Here is a 13,936-nt window from a genome sequence, read left to right as displayed (position 1 = left end):
TATCTCACATGAAACTCAATTTACCTTTATCTTTCACCCTTTGGGACTCTGTAAATAACGCTATTTCTGTTTGCCTCGTCTGGGTTAAGATATGACAAATGAGTTACCCTTCGTCCGGAGGTAGTCAGCAGTTGCTTCAACAGCTGATCGACTGCGGCGCATGGATGAGGAGGCTTCAGGGAAATGTAGTTTATTAGTGTAACTTGTCCGGAATGCAAAGTTTGGTCGAAAAAAATACTATTGTTTTGGTCAGCTTTTGTTTTGAATGTAGGCCCATGCATTTTTGCATTAAATCAGGCTAGTATTTAAATATGACTTTTATTGACTATCATCGTTAACCCATTCATAGCCGGTAAATAGGGTTAGTGTTCCCAAGGCCATATCTCAATGTTACAGCGCTTGTTTAGGAGGCGGCAGCCTGTGCTAAGTAGCGATCTAGCGTGCTACAAACACCTGTGTGTAAGCCTAAATGGGGAGAAAGTGTAGTTCATTGACTTGAGGCAAACACAGCATATGGAACTGTGCAAATCTGCCACAGTAAGTGCATCTGTTTTATTTGAAAGATTATTCATCGCTGATCTGAAAGATAAAGGCCATACATTTCAAACCATTTAGCAAGCAATAGTTGACGTTTCTAAAACCAGTAAAACACAGCGTCAGAATTTTAGTTCATAGACAGCCGTGGGCGATGCTAACTGCTTGAAAACCTTAGAGGGAGGTTTTCGTGAGCTAGATGTGACTTAATAGTAATAGTAATGGCCAATGTGATGCTCCATTAGCCGTTTAAGAAATAAGGCCCGAGGAGACGTGGTATACAGCCCTTAGCCGTGGTATATTGCCCATATCACAAACCCCCGAGGTGCCTTATTGCTATTATAAACTGGTTACCAATGTAATTAGAGCAGTAAAAAATTATGTCATACGTGGTATATGGTCTGATATACCACGGGTGTCAGCCAATCAGCATTCAGGGCTCGAACCACCCAGTTTAATACATCCTCAATTCCTGATTTGGAATACAACCAGTGTCTTCTAGAACGTTCATGTCTAGTTGCGAGGTGTCATTTAAATTTAGAAAATGCTACATTAAAAATGAGATCATTTTTTTTTGCTCCATTAAGTAATCCAGCAATTAGTATGCCACTATTGTTTATTTCAAATTCTCTCACTGATCGAGACAGGTGAGTATCATGACATGCAGCACTTTGGGGTGGACACCTGCCTGTCTCAATTAATGAGAATATTTGAAATAGATAAAATGGCAGTGTACACATTGATTATTTCATGGAACAAAACATTTAACTGAGCATTTTCTAAATTCAAACAAAACCCCTGCAACTATAGACATGGAAGTAGAAGACATTGTCTTCCAAGTAGGAATTTGAGGTAGTATTGACAAGTTAAAGTTGGTACAAAAAAAAATCTGTGCTGAATCGAATAACGTTTATCAGCCAGCTGGAATAGAGTAGTCTGACAGGCGATATTTTAATAGCTACATTAGACGAGGCTTCTTTTCTTCACCTACCACAGACCCATGTAATTAGGGGGTGTGGGAGGGGGATGTATGCCAGATCACATTTGCACAATATCTTCCATGACTGCTAAAACTGTTGCAACATTTTGCAGTCATTTTAACCAAGCAAATTTTTAGAATAAAGATACAACTGAGCACTCATATGCACTGCCCGAAGCGTGTGGCGTAATAACGCTACAGAGCGCTATAATAAATGCAACCTACCGCAATACGAAGTATTCTGTAGCCATATGTGTATCTTCATGATGCTCGTCTTCCCAAGTAGGCTTGGTGCCTCTTAGGTAGGTCCGCCTGCACAAGTTAGAGCATTAATTAATTAGATATTTATTTGGCAACATGAAGGAGTAAAACTCGGGTCGGACTACATATCCCAGGCATCCTGTAACTGTGATTTCTCAGCCTCTGACGGGCTTGTTATTGTTGGTGACGTAATACGCACCAGGAGTTCCCGTGCGTTACCTCATAGAGAGAGCCAGTCAATTGAGTCAAGCGGTCGCGCCGAAGCGTTAAAAATGTGTTTTTAGCAAACTATTACACTGAAACCGTAGATGAAGCATCGAGTTGTAAAATCATTAGTTATGACTGCAAAGGAACTGGTTTATAGTTCAAGTTTTAGCTAGTTCATTTCGGTTAGACAAGTTAGCCGGCTAGCTAACGTTAACCTCTTCGACTTCGTGCCAACAGAAAAAGCCTCGCCGCTTTCAACAAGGCCAAACTACCTAACCTGCATATGTAATTAATACACTCAACACGTTTGAGTGTACTGTTGTTTTACTTTTATTGGCCACATGTCGGAAGAGAGCGCATTGGTAATGCAACAGAATTTGGACAGGTGAGTTGAGTTTACCGTTAGCTAGCTACCTAACCAGTAGCGAAGCTAGCTATTGTAACGTTAGATGGATCTTGGATTCATGGTTAATAACTTTACTAATTCTTACCTTGTGGCAAGTATTGTAGTTCAGCTAGTCATATGTTGCACGCTATAGTCATTGTTTCATGCATCTTGGTAACTAAAACCATGTGTTTGGATCAGTGGGCTGGACCATCATCAGATGTGAGCTGGGGGTCACGCGAGTTATCTGGCTGAGGATGGCCATATCATCACGCAACCTCTCTTTTTTTTTGGCCGTTGATTGACTACTCAGGGGACTGATTGGGATTTTGTAGTGTCAAGGTGGTGGAAAACAAACACAAATGAATTGGCTGTTCAAATGAAGCCTTTCATGAAGGTGTGGTTGACCTGTATTACTGCTTTGTCCTTCACGCTAGTCAGGGATTGCCAGGGCCCCGCCCAGACCTGGGTATGCTCCAGTCCTGAGTCTGATAACAAGATGCACATTTATTTTGCATGTGCAATTACCAGAGGTAAACCAGTTAAAATCTGAAGTTTACCATAATGGCTGGTCTACTACAATATGACTAAACCCAATGTGAAACACTAATGGAAATGCTGTTTTAAATTAGATTGTGCTTTTACATTCAATATGAACTGGGGTATTTGTATTTATTATGGATCCCAAGGCAGCAGCTACTCTTCATGGGGTCCAGCTAAATTAAGGCAGTTATACATTAAAAAAAACATTACAATACATTCATAACAGATTTCACAACATATTAACTGTGTTCCCTCAGACCTCTACTCTATACCACATATCTATAACACAAAATGCATATGTGTATAGTATGTCTGTTTGTGTTGCTTCGTGGTCCCCACTGTTCCATAAGGTTCATTTGTATCTGTTTTTGGCCCCTGCCACGTGACTCGCTGTCTGAAGAAGCTAACCATTTTCGTGAATGGGGTGGTGTACTTAATCAACTGACCACCGAGTGTAGATGGGCCTAACCTTACAAACATTTTGATCTGGTATGTCAAGTTAACAAAACTGTTCTATACTCTGCTCCGCCTAAACAGGTGGGTTAGGCCTAGATTTGAAAAATGTCATCTAATAGGCCTGTGTAGGCTTAAGTCAAGTAAGTTAATTTAATTTTGCCGTACTGGCCATTGTTTGTCAATGCTGTGACTAATCATTCTCACCTCAGAGGCCATGGCAACAAGCTTGCTTGACCTTCAGAGAGAATCTGGTATTCACTGTGAGTTAGTTATCAATCTTCATAGCACCATGATGACTATGGACCTATCTGTAGCAGCCAGCTACTCTTGTAGCTGTTGAATTACTTTAGGCCTACAGTACATGCCAATCAATACTCCGTTGTTGTCTTTGATCAACTTTCCTTCAGTTGGGAAAAAAAGGCCTATAACGTAGATTACTTTCCATAGAGGTTTTAGGCTAAACCTTGCAATCGAAGCTCATCTAAAATTTAGAGACCTGTGATGAATGCTGTGACTATGGATTGTGGTGGTGATCCAGGGGGAGTTATTGATTTGCTCTGGTTGTAGAGCAGACCTGTTGTCTGTCTCCTGACCTTGTCAGTGTTTTATTTTCCGCTGTGGGCTGTATTTGCCAGAATGTCCCTGCTTGTGTACCATAAAGCAAATTCGGGAACGGCTTTGGGCACGCAAGTGAAACGCACAGATGAGCTGTTTTCCGTTTTAAAAAAAATATCATAATTTGTAGCCCTGTACTAAAGCATGTGACATTTCATAATTTGATCTTTTGGAATGTGAAAACATGTTTTTTTTTGATGACAGGCCTAACTATTGTGCAGTGGAAGGAAGCCTCTGCGATTGCTAAATGTGTAACAGCTCTGCATGCCGCTGACATTTGTTACAAGGAGTTGTTCACTTGTTCTCAAGAAGAAAAATAAATGCATACAAAGAAATATATTTGAGAAATTAATGTGAAGAATTGCCAGCTCGACGCACTATAATTTTAAATTTTTAAGATTGATCCTAACCTAGATTGGGTCTTGACTTATATGAACCCTTGGTACTTTTCAGGCTTTTATCCTGAAGAATCTCTCCCTTTCTATGCTACCAAGTGTTTGCATACTACTGGTAAAGTAACCACAAATATTATGATAAATATAATCTATGGTTGTTAGTTAGCTAGCTAATGCTATGTAACATGCCTGAGCAAGGTTAGCGGCTTGCAAGTAATTTTAGAACAGCCTGCAACGTGGTTTATGAGTATAAAATGCGGTCCTGCCAATCTGCGATAGAAAGAAAAACACGTTGCACCGGTATTATGGGTCAACATTTGGTCGGTTTGGGCTAGAAGCGAGCTGTTACTGGGCTCTACGGTGTGACCATTTTACTTGCATATGCACCTAAATATTTTTCTGTGCCACCTGACATTTTGTATTTAGGAGCACCAGTGTGCTCTAGAAATATTAAGGATTTTGGCTTTGTCTCATTTTTCATTGTGTGCCTAACATGCTCTTTGTAAAAAAAAAAAAAAAAAAATACATTTTTAAAAGTCAGTGTAGAGCCCTGTGTTCTCTCTGTAGTAATGATGCAAGCATGATGGCCATGAATCTGCAGCCGGTGTATTCTCTATGGCAGGCAGAGGTGCACTGGTGCTACCAAATTAAAATTCCATGCAAAATATTTAGGGGCATATGCTCAGAGCAAAGGCATTAACCCTGAGTTTGACGAAACCGATGGCAGGAAGATGTATGTCACGTTCCCCTCGTTTTAGGCGGTTGTGTTTGTTGCTCTATCAGTGACAAACACACGGCTCCACGTGTTTTTGTCTGGGCCTGCCACTAGCAGCAGGTTCCCCCTGCAATGCAGTGTTTCACAAACGTAGGAGGGAGACACTCGCACACACAACCTCCATGATTCTCTACCCTTTTATTTTGGTTGGGCATTAGCCATACTATGTTATCGTTTTCCGTTTCCATCTTTGTTTTCAGGTAATTACGTCATACAATTCATATATTTTTGACACTGGACAGCAAAATGTGATTTTGATATTCTGAAGCAGGGGTTCTTTAAACTTTTTCAGCCTGGGGCCCAAATGAGAAATTCTGTGTTATCATGGGACCCAAGCTTATGAAGATATACAACTATGTGTAAATATTGGTACATTTCATTACCCTTATGCCTAAAACAAATGCAATATAGACAAAAACAAATACCCATATAATTAGCTATTCATGTTTATTTTCTCCGTTTTAAAATACAGTAACTATTTGTTTATTCTGAACTGGAATAAACGGATCAAATCACACCGGTTGAAGTTTTCAACAAGCATGTCTATTCTGGACTCATGTTTTGATAGTGCAACATGGAGGTCATGCTCAGCGTTGAGTCTGTTTCTGTACTTTAAAAAGTGTGTCAGAGATAAGAATCCTGACTCGCATAGGTATGTGGTGCCGGACTGGATCAGAACATCGACTGCTTTCTCAGTCAGGCAGGATACCACTTCCTGCTATAGATTACCAACCCAGAACTTTGTGTGTTTGCCTCTAAAAGCATCTTACTTCAATCAGTTTATTCTAGTTCAGAATAAAAAAAATACTTGTTTTTCAACAGTAACAGTTGCAATTTAGATTTGTTTACAAAATTTCTTCAGTAGGATATACAGTAGGCCTGATCATTTTGTCTTCATCTGTATTTACTGTTACTATACGGTTATCAGTAGCTTGCTTTGGCCAACTTTACTATAGCTATTAGCTGTATACAACGCTAGGGGACTGTTTGAAAGAACTCACATCTATGAGAGAGAGTACTCCTTTATTTCTGCTTATTGTTGTAAAATGACAACAATGCCTTGCTAGCTGACTGACTTTTCCACTGTCGGCACACTGTTTCCTGAAGCATTCTTCCCTGTTCTGAAGGAACTCCCTGTGTTTACCCTCATGCTGTGGATGTTTGGACAGGACGTGTCGTTTTATTAATTTGTTTGTTTTCAAAGACTTATTACTAAGCACTTCCCTGCACAAAACACATTGTGGGCGCTCCTCGTTATTTCTCAAAGTTGGTATGAAACCAAGAGAGAAACTCATCGGTGTATTTGCGTTTCATGGCGATGGAGCTCAGTCAGAACTTGCTAGCTTGAGTCATTTGACGACAGTGGTGAGTGCTGGCGAGTGGGAATGACAAGTCAGTGGCTGACAGCGCATCATCTGCTGCTGAAGGACAGCGCTGCAGCGTGTGGGTCGCGGAGTGATCTTGAAGAAAACGGCAGAAAAAAAGTTATTGGTTAACGCCGAAGCGCACGGGCATCTCCCACTTGCGCAGCTGCCAAACTGAGCAGAGACTGCTGCTAAGCACAGAGTGCACTGAACAGTGAACGCAGTTATACTTTGCCAAATCAATTTCAGTAATCAATACATTTACTCTGACACGTTGCGACCCACCATTACCGGGTCCACGACCCACTACTTTAAGAAAGAATGTTCTAAAGTCTTGGCTGTTGGTTGTTGTGACTCCTGTTTGAGGTTGGAATGATGGGGTTTGGGGGCGTGAAATATGAGCTGTGGCTAGTCTTGTGGCTTTCCCTGGGGAGGCGAGCGTTGAAGGCATACTCATAGGTTTGGGTTAACCGGCTCCGACCCCTGAGCCAAACCGTAAAATATAGACTCCTGCGGATTCACAGTGTAACTTAGGCCAGTCTGACTGGAAACAGATGCCAAATAGCATGTCCCAGCCTGACATTTTCCCTGCTGTTCGATGCAGGTGGCAACAATACACAAAGGTCATGGCGTATGCGCTTGATTGAGTAGAGGTAGGCTACACAATGTTGTTATGGAGTTAGGTTAGTAGTAGAAGACAAGTGTTTTGATCTGTTAGATTGGAGTTGGCCCAACAAAGGATTTGTTTGGGGTTGAGGTAGGCTAGATGTTACTTGTTTGTTGTGGAGTAGAGGTAGCCCAAGCATGTTTGGTGTGTAGAATATATTAGATGCAGACTGAGTCTATTTGTTATGGGGTGGAGGCACTAAGGCTGTCAGACATGCGGAAGCCCCCGGACCTTAACCTTCATTGAAGACCTTTTGTGGGCCAGGATCCGGTCGCCTGCCTTTGTGCTAACGGAACCTCCAGTTTTCCCACAGTCACGTGACCGCCGCTGAGTGAAAGGAGCCTTTGTGTGAGTGCCTCTGGCCCTTCTTAAAAAACAGAAGCATGACTCGTGAGATGATGAGGTAAAACTAATCGTACCATCACCCTCGTCTTTGTATCGGACTGTGATTCACTCCGTCGTGCACCCCATCTCTCAATCAAGTGTGCCTTTTCACCCCATCTTTACCCTGTTTTGAGAAATGGTGCAAAACAAAATGATTGAAGGTTAACTTAAATCATGGGAGTTGTTGCTGCGTTTTTGTTATTTTCCAGAGCCAGGTTATCTTCCTGCTGGTTGTACACAAACACAATTGTCCAATAGTGCTTAGGTTGCTGTGTCGCAGTAGCACCATTCTTTCAGCCCTGGCAAGGAGTGTTGGGCTTGGAGTGATTAAATGCTGTCCACTACTCGTCACATCCCAAATCTCACACAGACGCGTGACATGACTTTAATGGCCCTGTTACCACAGTAACCTCCGGCCCTTGAAGGTGCAGCTGAACATTTAGTTTCATCTGATATTTTGGTTAAAAGGCTACGGTCACAAATGTTTTTATTGAGCAATATACCACATTACTTCTAAATATAGGTGTATGAATGTTTACAGGCAGGGTCCTGAATGTTCTTCAGCTGGTGAACCTCATCTTGTGTAGGGCAATGGCAGCCGGTCTGGCAGTACTCCATGACCTTGGACTCATAGACTCTGCACTTTGACTCTTGCCAGCCATGTGCTGTCTTTTCCTCTTCTCAGTCTGATGTCGAGCTTGTTCCCTGCTGAAAGCTTTCATCCAATGGGTCTATAGGATCAGTACTAGTAAAGCTTGTTTCAAGGTCAGCAGCGGCAGTATTAGTCTGTAGGACAAACACTAACCAGTCAGGGATTAGCCACATTTGACCACATTTGACTACTTTGTCTCCAAGACACGCAAGGTACTATATCTACCCACCCCCCTCGTGTCAAGAGCTCATGCATACTAACCTTCACACACAATACCCACCCCCAACATACCAGTCAGTTACCAACACCATCCCCTCCAATTTAGACTTCTAGCTTTGCATAAACGATCAACTAAGGCTCCATAATATAGAGAACTACATCAGAAGTGATAAACACACCAACTATGACAGGAAGACACGGACCATGTTTATGCCTAGCTCCAGTATATTTATTTGCTCATCCTGGAGTCATGGAAATATTTTGCAAAGGTGACTTCCACTAGTTCCTGGTGCTGAGCTTGATGCTGCTGCATGCAGATGTTGATGGGATCAGACGTTGTAAATAGAACACTTAGTCCAGTCACATTAGCCTCTGCGATAGTTAGTTAGCTTGCTAATGTTTAGATAAAGTCCAGTAAGATGTAGCTAACGTAACCTAATTTAGCTTGCAAAGTTACAAATCACATCAACAAATGTTTATTTATTTATTTCACCTTTATTGAACTAGGTAGGCAAGTTGAGAACAAGTTCTCATTTACAATTGCGACCTGGCCAAGATAAAGCAAAGCAGTTCGACACGTACAACAACAGAGTTACACATGGAGTAAAACAAACATACAGTCAATAATACAGTAGAAAAATACGTCTATATACAATGTGAGCAAGTGAGGTGAGAAGGGAGGTAAAGGCAATAAATAGGCCATGGTGGCGAAGTAAATACAATATAGCAAGTAAAACACTGGAATGGTTGATTTGCAGTGGAAGAATGTGCAAAGTAGAGAGAAATAATGGGGCGCAAAGGAGCAAAATAAATACAGTAGGGAAAGAGGTAGTTGTTTGGGCTAAATTATAGATGGGCTATGTACAGGTGCAGTAATCTGTGAGCTGCTCTGATAGCTGGTGCTTAAAGCTAGTGAGGGAGATAAGTGTTTCCAGTTTCAGAGATTTTTGTAGTTCGTTCCAGTCATTGGCAGCAGAGAACTGGAAGGAGAGGCGGCCAAAGGAAGAATTGGTTTTGGGGGTGATCGGAGAGATATACCTGCTGGAGCACGTGCTACAGGTGGGTGCTGCTATGGTGACCAGCGGGCTGAGATAAGGGGGGACTTTACCTAGCAGGGTCTTGTAGATAACCTGGAGCCAGTGGGTTTGGCGGCGAGTATGAAGCGAGGACCAGCCAACGAGAGCGTACAGGTCACAGTGGTGGGTAGTATATGGGGCTTTGGTGACAAAAAGGATGGCACTGTGATAGACTGCATCCAATTTATTGAGTAGGAGGCTATTTTCTAAATGACATTGCCGAAGTCGAGGATTGGTAGGATGGTCCGTTTTACAAGGGTGTGTTTGGCAGCATGAGTGAAGGATGCTTTGTTGCGAAATAGGAAGCCAATTCTAGATTTAACTTTGGATTGGAGATGATTTAATGTGAGTCTAGACGGAGAGTTTACAGTAACCAGACACCTAGGTATTTGTAGTTGTCCACATATTCTAAATCGGAGCAGAGTAGTGATGTTGGGCAGGTGCAGGCAGCGATCGATTTAAGAGCATGCATTTAGTTTTACTTGTAATCAAGAGCAATTGGAGGCCACGGAAGGAGAGTTGTTTGTCATTGAAGCTCGACCGGAGGGTTGTTAACACGGTGTCCAAAGAAGGGCCAGAAGTATACAGAATGGTGTCATCTGTGTAGAGGTGGATCAGAGACTCACCAGCAGCAAGAGCAACATCATTGATGTATACAGAGAAGAGTCGGTCCAAGAATTGAACCCTGTGGCACCCCCATAGACTGCCAGAGGCCCGGACAACAGGCCCTCTGATTTGACACACTGAACTCTATCAGAGAAGTAGTTTGTGAGCCAGGCGAGGCAATCATTTGAGAAACCAAGGCTGTCAAGTCTGCCGATGTGGATGTGGTGATTGACAGAGTCGAAAGCCTTGGCCAGGTCAATGAATACAGCTGCACGGTATTGTTTCTTATCGATGGCGGTTAAGATATTGTTTAGGACCTTGAGCGTGGCGTGAATAGATAGCAACTGGCTAATTACATTGATTTGCTTTAGAATGTCTAGCCAGTGTGTTATGAAAGCTAGCTAGATTTTGGTTTAGATAAACAAATGTAGTTCCTTAGCTAATGATCTACATTACCGATGCTTGACTTCTTAGTAAGGTAACCAATTAAGTCTTACCCCAGCAGCCTGTGCTTGCTTGTAGTTTGCACATCCAGGTGCTGAGCACCATACCATAACTAAACCTTTCGACATAAAAATAAATTGTTTTCGCAAGCTGATGTTCTTTGAATGAGTGGGTGGTCCAGTGAGTAACATTAGCTACCTTTTGACACCTATTCGCAACAGCATCCACCTCGACAGGGGCGGTACTCTGTCCTGAAATGCCTATGGATTCTGGATATTATTGTTAGCTCACAACCGGGAATTGTAGATGAACAGTTTCTACCGGCGAGATGCAGCATTGCATTGCTCGTATTTACATTTCTCTTCCGGCGCCGAAAGAGATGGCCGCCTCGCTTCGCGTTCCTAGGAAACTATGCAGTTTTTTTTTTTTTTACGTGTTATTTCTTACATTAGTACCCCAGGTCATCTTAGGTTTCATTACATGCAGTCGAGAAGAACTACTGAATATAAGATCAGCGTCAACTCACCATCAGTACGACCAAGAATATGATTTTTGCGACGCGGATCCTGTGTTCTGCCTTTCAACCAGGACAACGGAATGGATCCCATGCGGCGACCCAAAAAAAACCGACTCCGTAAAAGAGGGAAACGAGGCGGTCTTTTGGTCAGACTCCGGAGACGGGCACATCGTGCACCACTCCCTAGCATTCTTCTCGCCAATGTTCAGTCTCTTGACAACAAGGTTGATGAAATCCGAGCAAGAGTAGCATTCCATAGGGACATCAGAGACTGTAACGTTCTTTGCTTCATGGAAACAGTCTCTCCAGTGAGCCATATCGGAGGCGGTGCAGCCAGCGGGTTTCTCCACGCATCGCGCCGACAGAAACAAACATCTTTCTGGTAAGAAGAGGGGCGGGGGCGAATGCCTTATGGCTAACGAGACGTGGTGTGATCAAAGATACATACAGAAACTCATCCTTCTGTTCACCTGAATTAGAATTCCTCACAATCAAATGTCGACCGCATTATCTACCAAGAGAATTCTCTTCGATTATAATCACAGCCGTATATATTCCCTCCCAAGCGGACACAGCAATGGCTCTGAACGAACTTTATTTGACTCGTTGCAAATCCATACATCCTGAGGCTGCATTCATTGTATCTGGGGATCTGAAAACAAGACTCCCTACATTGTATCAGCATATCGATTGCGCAACCAGGGCCGGAAAAACCTTGGATCAGTGTTACTCTAACTTCCGCGACGCATATAAGGCCCTGCCCCGCCCTCCTTTCGGAAAAGCTGACCACGACTCCATTTAGTTGATCCCTGCCTACAGACAGAAACTAAAACGGGAGGCTCCCACGCTGAGGTCTGTCCAACGCTGGTCCGACCAAGCTGATTCCACACTCCAAGACTGCTTCCATCACGTGGACTGGGATATGTTTCGTATTGCTTCAGATAACAACATTGACGAATACGCTGATTCGGTGTGCGAGTTCATTAGAACGTGCATTGAAGATGACGTTCCCATAGCAATGATTTAAAACATTCCCTAACCAGAAACCGTGGATTGATGGCAGCATCCGCGTGAAACTGAAAGCACGAACCACTGCTTTTAATCAGGGCAAGGTGACTGGTAACATGACCGAATACAAACAGTGCAGCTCTTCCCTCCGCAAGGCTATCAAACAAGCTAAGTGTCAGTATAGAGACAAAGTAGAATCTCAATTCAACGGCTCAGACACGAGGTACGTGGCAGGGTCAATCACGGACTACAAGAAGAAAACCAGCCCAGTCACGGATCAGGATGTCTTGCTCCCAGGCAGACTAAATAACTTTTTTGCCCGCTTTGAGGAAAATACAGTGCCACTGACACGGCCTGCAACGAAAACATACGGCCTCCTTCACTGCAGCCGAGGTGAGTAAAACACTTAAACGTGTTAACCCAGCTTCTATCTCAAGGCCCTGTAAATGTTGATCCCATTCACCCTGCTGTCTAATCAGGCTGTTCCAGCTGGAGACAACAGTACATACATTACCAAATTGGTTGCACTTGACTAAACATTTTTTGCTGTGTGACCAGTACTTTTATTTTGGTAGCACTGTACCACAAAATAATTATCTAATAAAAAAACTAAATTCATAACAATATTTCGCCACAATATTTCGCCACAATTCTCTTCTCTTCACTGCTCAAACAAGACAGGCTGATACATTGGTCATGATTTGTAAACAATCATAATGCTACAAATTCTTTAAACGTAGCTAATTAAACCAATCACAAGCCAGGCACAACCAATCTTTTTTACGCAAACTTTCCCTCTTGAACTGTGCCGCCCCCTTTTGTCAGCTAAATAATGGCATTGGCTAGCAAGCTTTACAACAACAATGAAACGCAGCGGAATTTTAAGCTTTCTCTAACAAAAAACGAATGATGAAAATTACCAACCGGAAGAAGATGCTTCTACCGATCGGCCTACTGAAAAGGATCTACACTGAACAAAGATGTAAATGCAACCATTTCAAGTTGTTACAGTTCATGTAAGGAAATCAGTCAATTTAAATAAATTCATTAGGCCCTAATCTATGGAATTCACATGACTGGGAATACAGATATGAATCTGTTGGTCACATAGAATACCTAGGATAGGATAAGTAATCCTTCTCACCCCCCTAAAAGATTTAGATGCACTATTGTAAAATTGTAAAGTGGCTGTTCCACTGGATGTCATAAGGTGAATGCACCAATTTGTAAGTCGCTCTGGATAAGAGAGTCTGCTAAATGACTTAAATGTAAATGTAAACGTATGTAAGCCCAGACGGCATCCCCAGCCGCGCCCTCAGAGCATGTGCAGACCAGCTGGCCGGTGTGTTTACGGACATATTCAATCAATCCCTATACCAGTCTGCTGTTCCCACATGCTTCAAGAGGGCCACCATTGTTCCTGTTCCCAAGAAAGCTAAGCTAACTGAGCTTAACGACTACCGCCCCGTAGCACTCACTTCCATCATGAAGTGCTTTGAGAGACTAGTCAAGGACCATATCACCTCCACCCTACCTGACACCCTAGACCCACTCCAATTTGCTTACCGCCCAAATAGGTCCACAGACGATGCAATCTCAACCACACTGCACCCTGCCCTAACCCATCTGGACAAGAGGAATACCTATGTGAGAATGCTGTTCATCGACTACAGCTCGGCATTCAACACCATAGTACCCTCCAAGCTCGTCATCAAGCTCGAGACCCTGGGTCTCGACCCCGCCCTGTGCAACTGGGTACTGGACTTCCTGACGGGCCGCCCCCAGGTGGTGAGGGTAGGCAACAACATCTCCACCCCGCTGATCCTCAACACTGGGGCCCCACAAGGGT

General features: G+C 43.0%; 2 protein-coding genes across 6 annotated transcripts in view; one reads left to right on the top strand and one right to left on the bottom strand.

The window, feature by feature from the left end:
* Positions 1 to 532, bottom strand: part of LOC118369535 (cytoplasmic polyadenylation element-binding protein 3-like) — a 63,383-nt gene extending 62,851 nt beyond the window's left edge. Inside the window, exon 1 of one of the 2 annotated variants that reach the window (XM_052498377.1) lies at positions 108 to 532. In XM_052498377.1, the coding sequence (XP_052354337.1) occupies positions 108 to 162 (55 nt within the window). In that variant the 5' untranslated portion in view covers positions 163 to 532. Of the gene's footprint in view, positions 1 to 24 lie in introns of both variants that reach the window. The other variant, XM_052498379.1, reaches the window with a different exon arrangement.
* A 1,462-nt stretch (positions 533 to 1,994) lies between these two features.
* LOC118369537 (E3 ubiquitin-protein ligase MARCHF5-like) overlaps positions 1,995 to 13,936 on the top strand; it is a 50,744-nt gene continuing 38,802 nt past the window's right edge. For 2 of the 4 annotated variants that reach the window (XR_004822626.2, XR_004822625.2), the window contains exon 1: positions 1,995 to 2,366. Coding sequence is in view for 2 of the 4 variants with exons in the window: in XM_052498384.1 (XP_052354344.1) it covers positions 2,323 to 2,366 (44 nt within the window). In the remaining 2 variants the exon portion in view is untranslated. The remainder of the gene's footprint in view (positions 2,367 to 13,936) is intronic. The other 2 variants (XM_052498384.1, XM_035753989.2) reach the window with 2 other exon arrangements.

The sequence above is a fragment of the Oncorhynchus keta genome, chromosome 36, assembly GCF_023373465.1.
Source record: "Oncorhynchus keta strain PuntledgeMale-10-30-2019 chromosome 36, Oket_V2, whole genome shotgun sequence".
NCBI lineage: Eukaryota > Metazoa > Chordata > Actinopteri > Salmoniformes > Salmonidae > Oncorhynchus > Oncorhynchus keta.
This window is presented reverse-complemented; position numbering and strand designations above follow the sequence as displayed.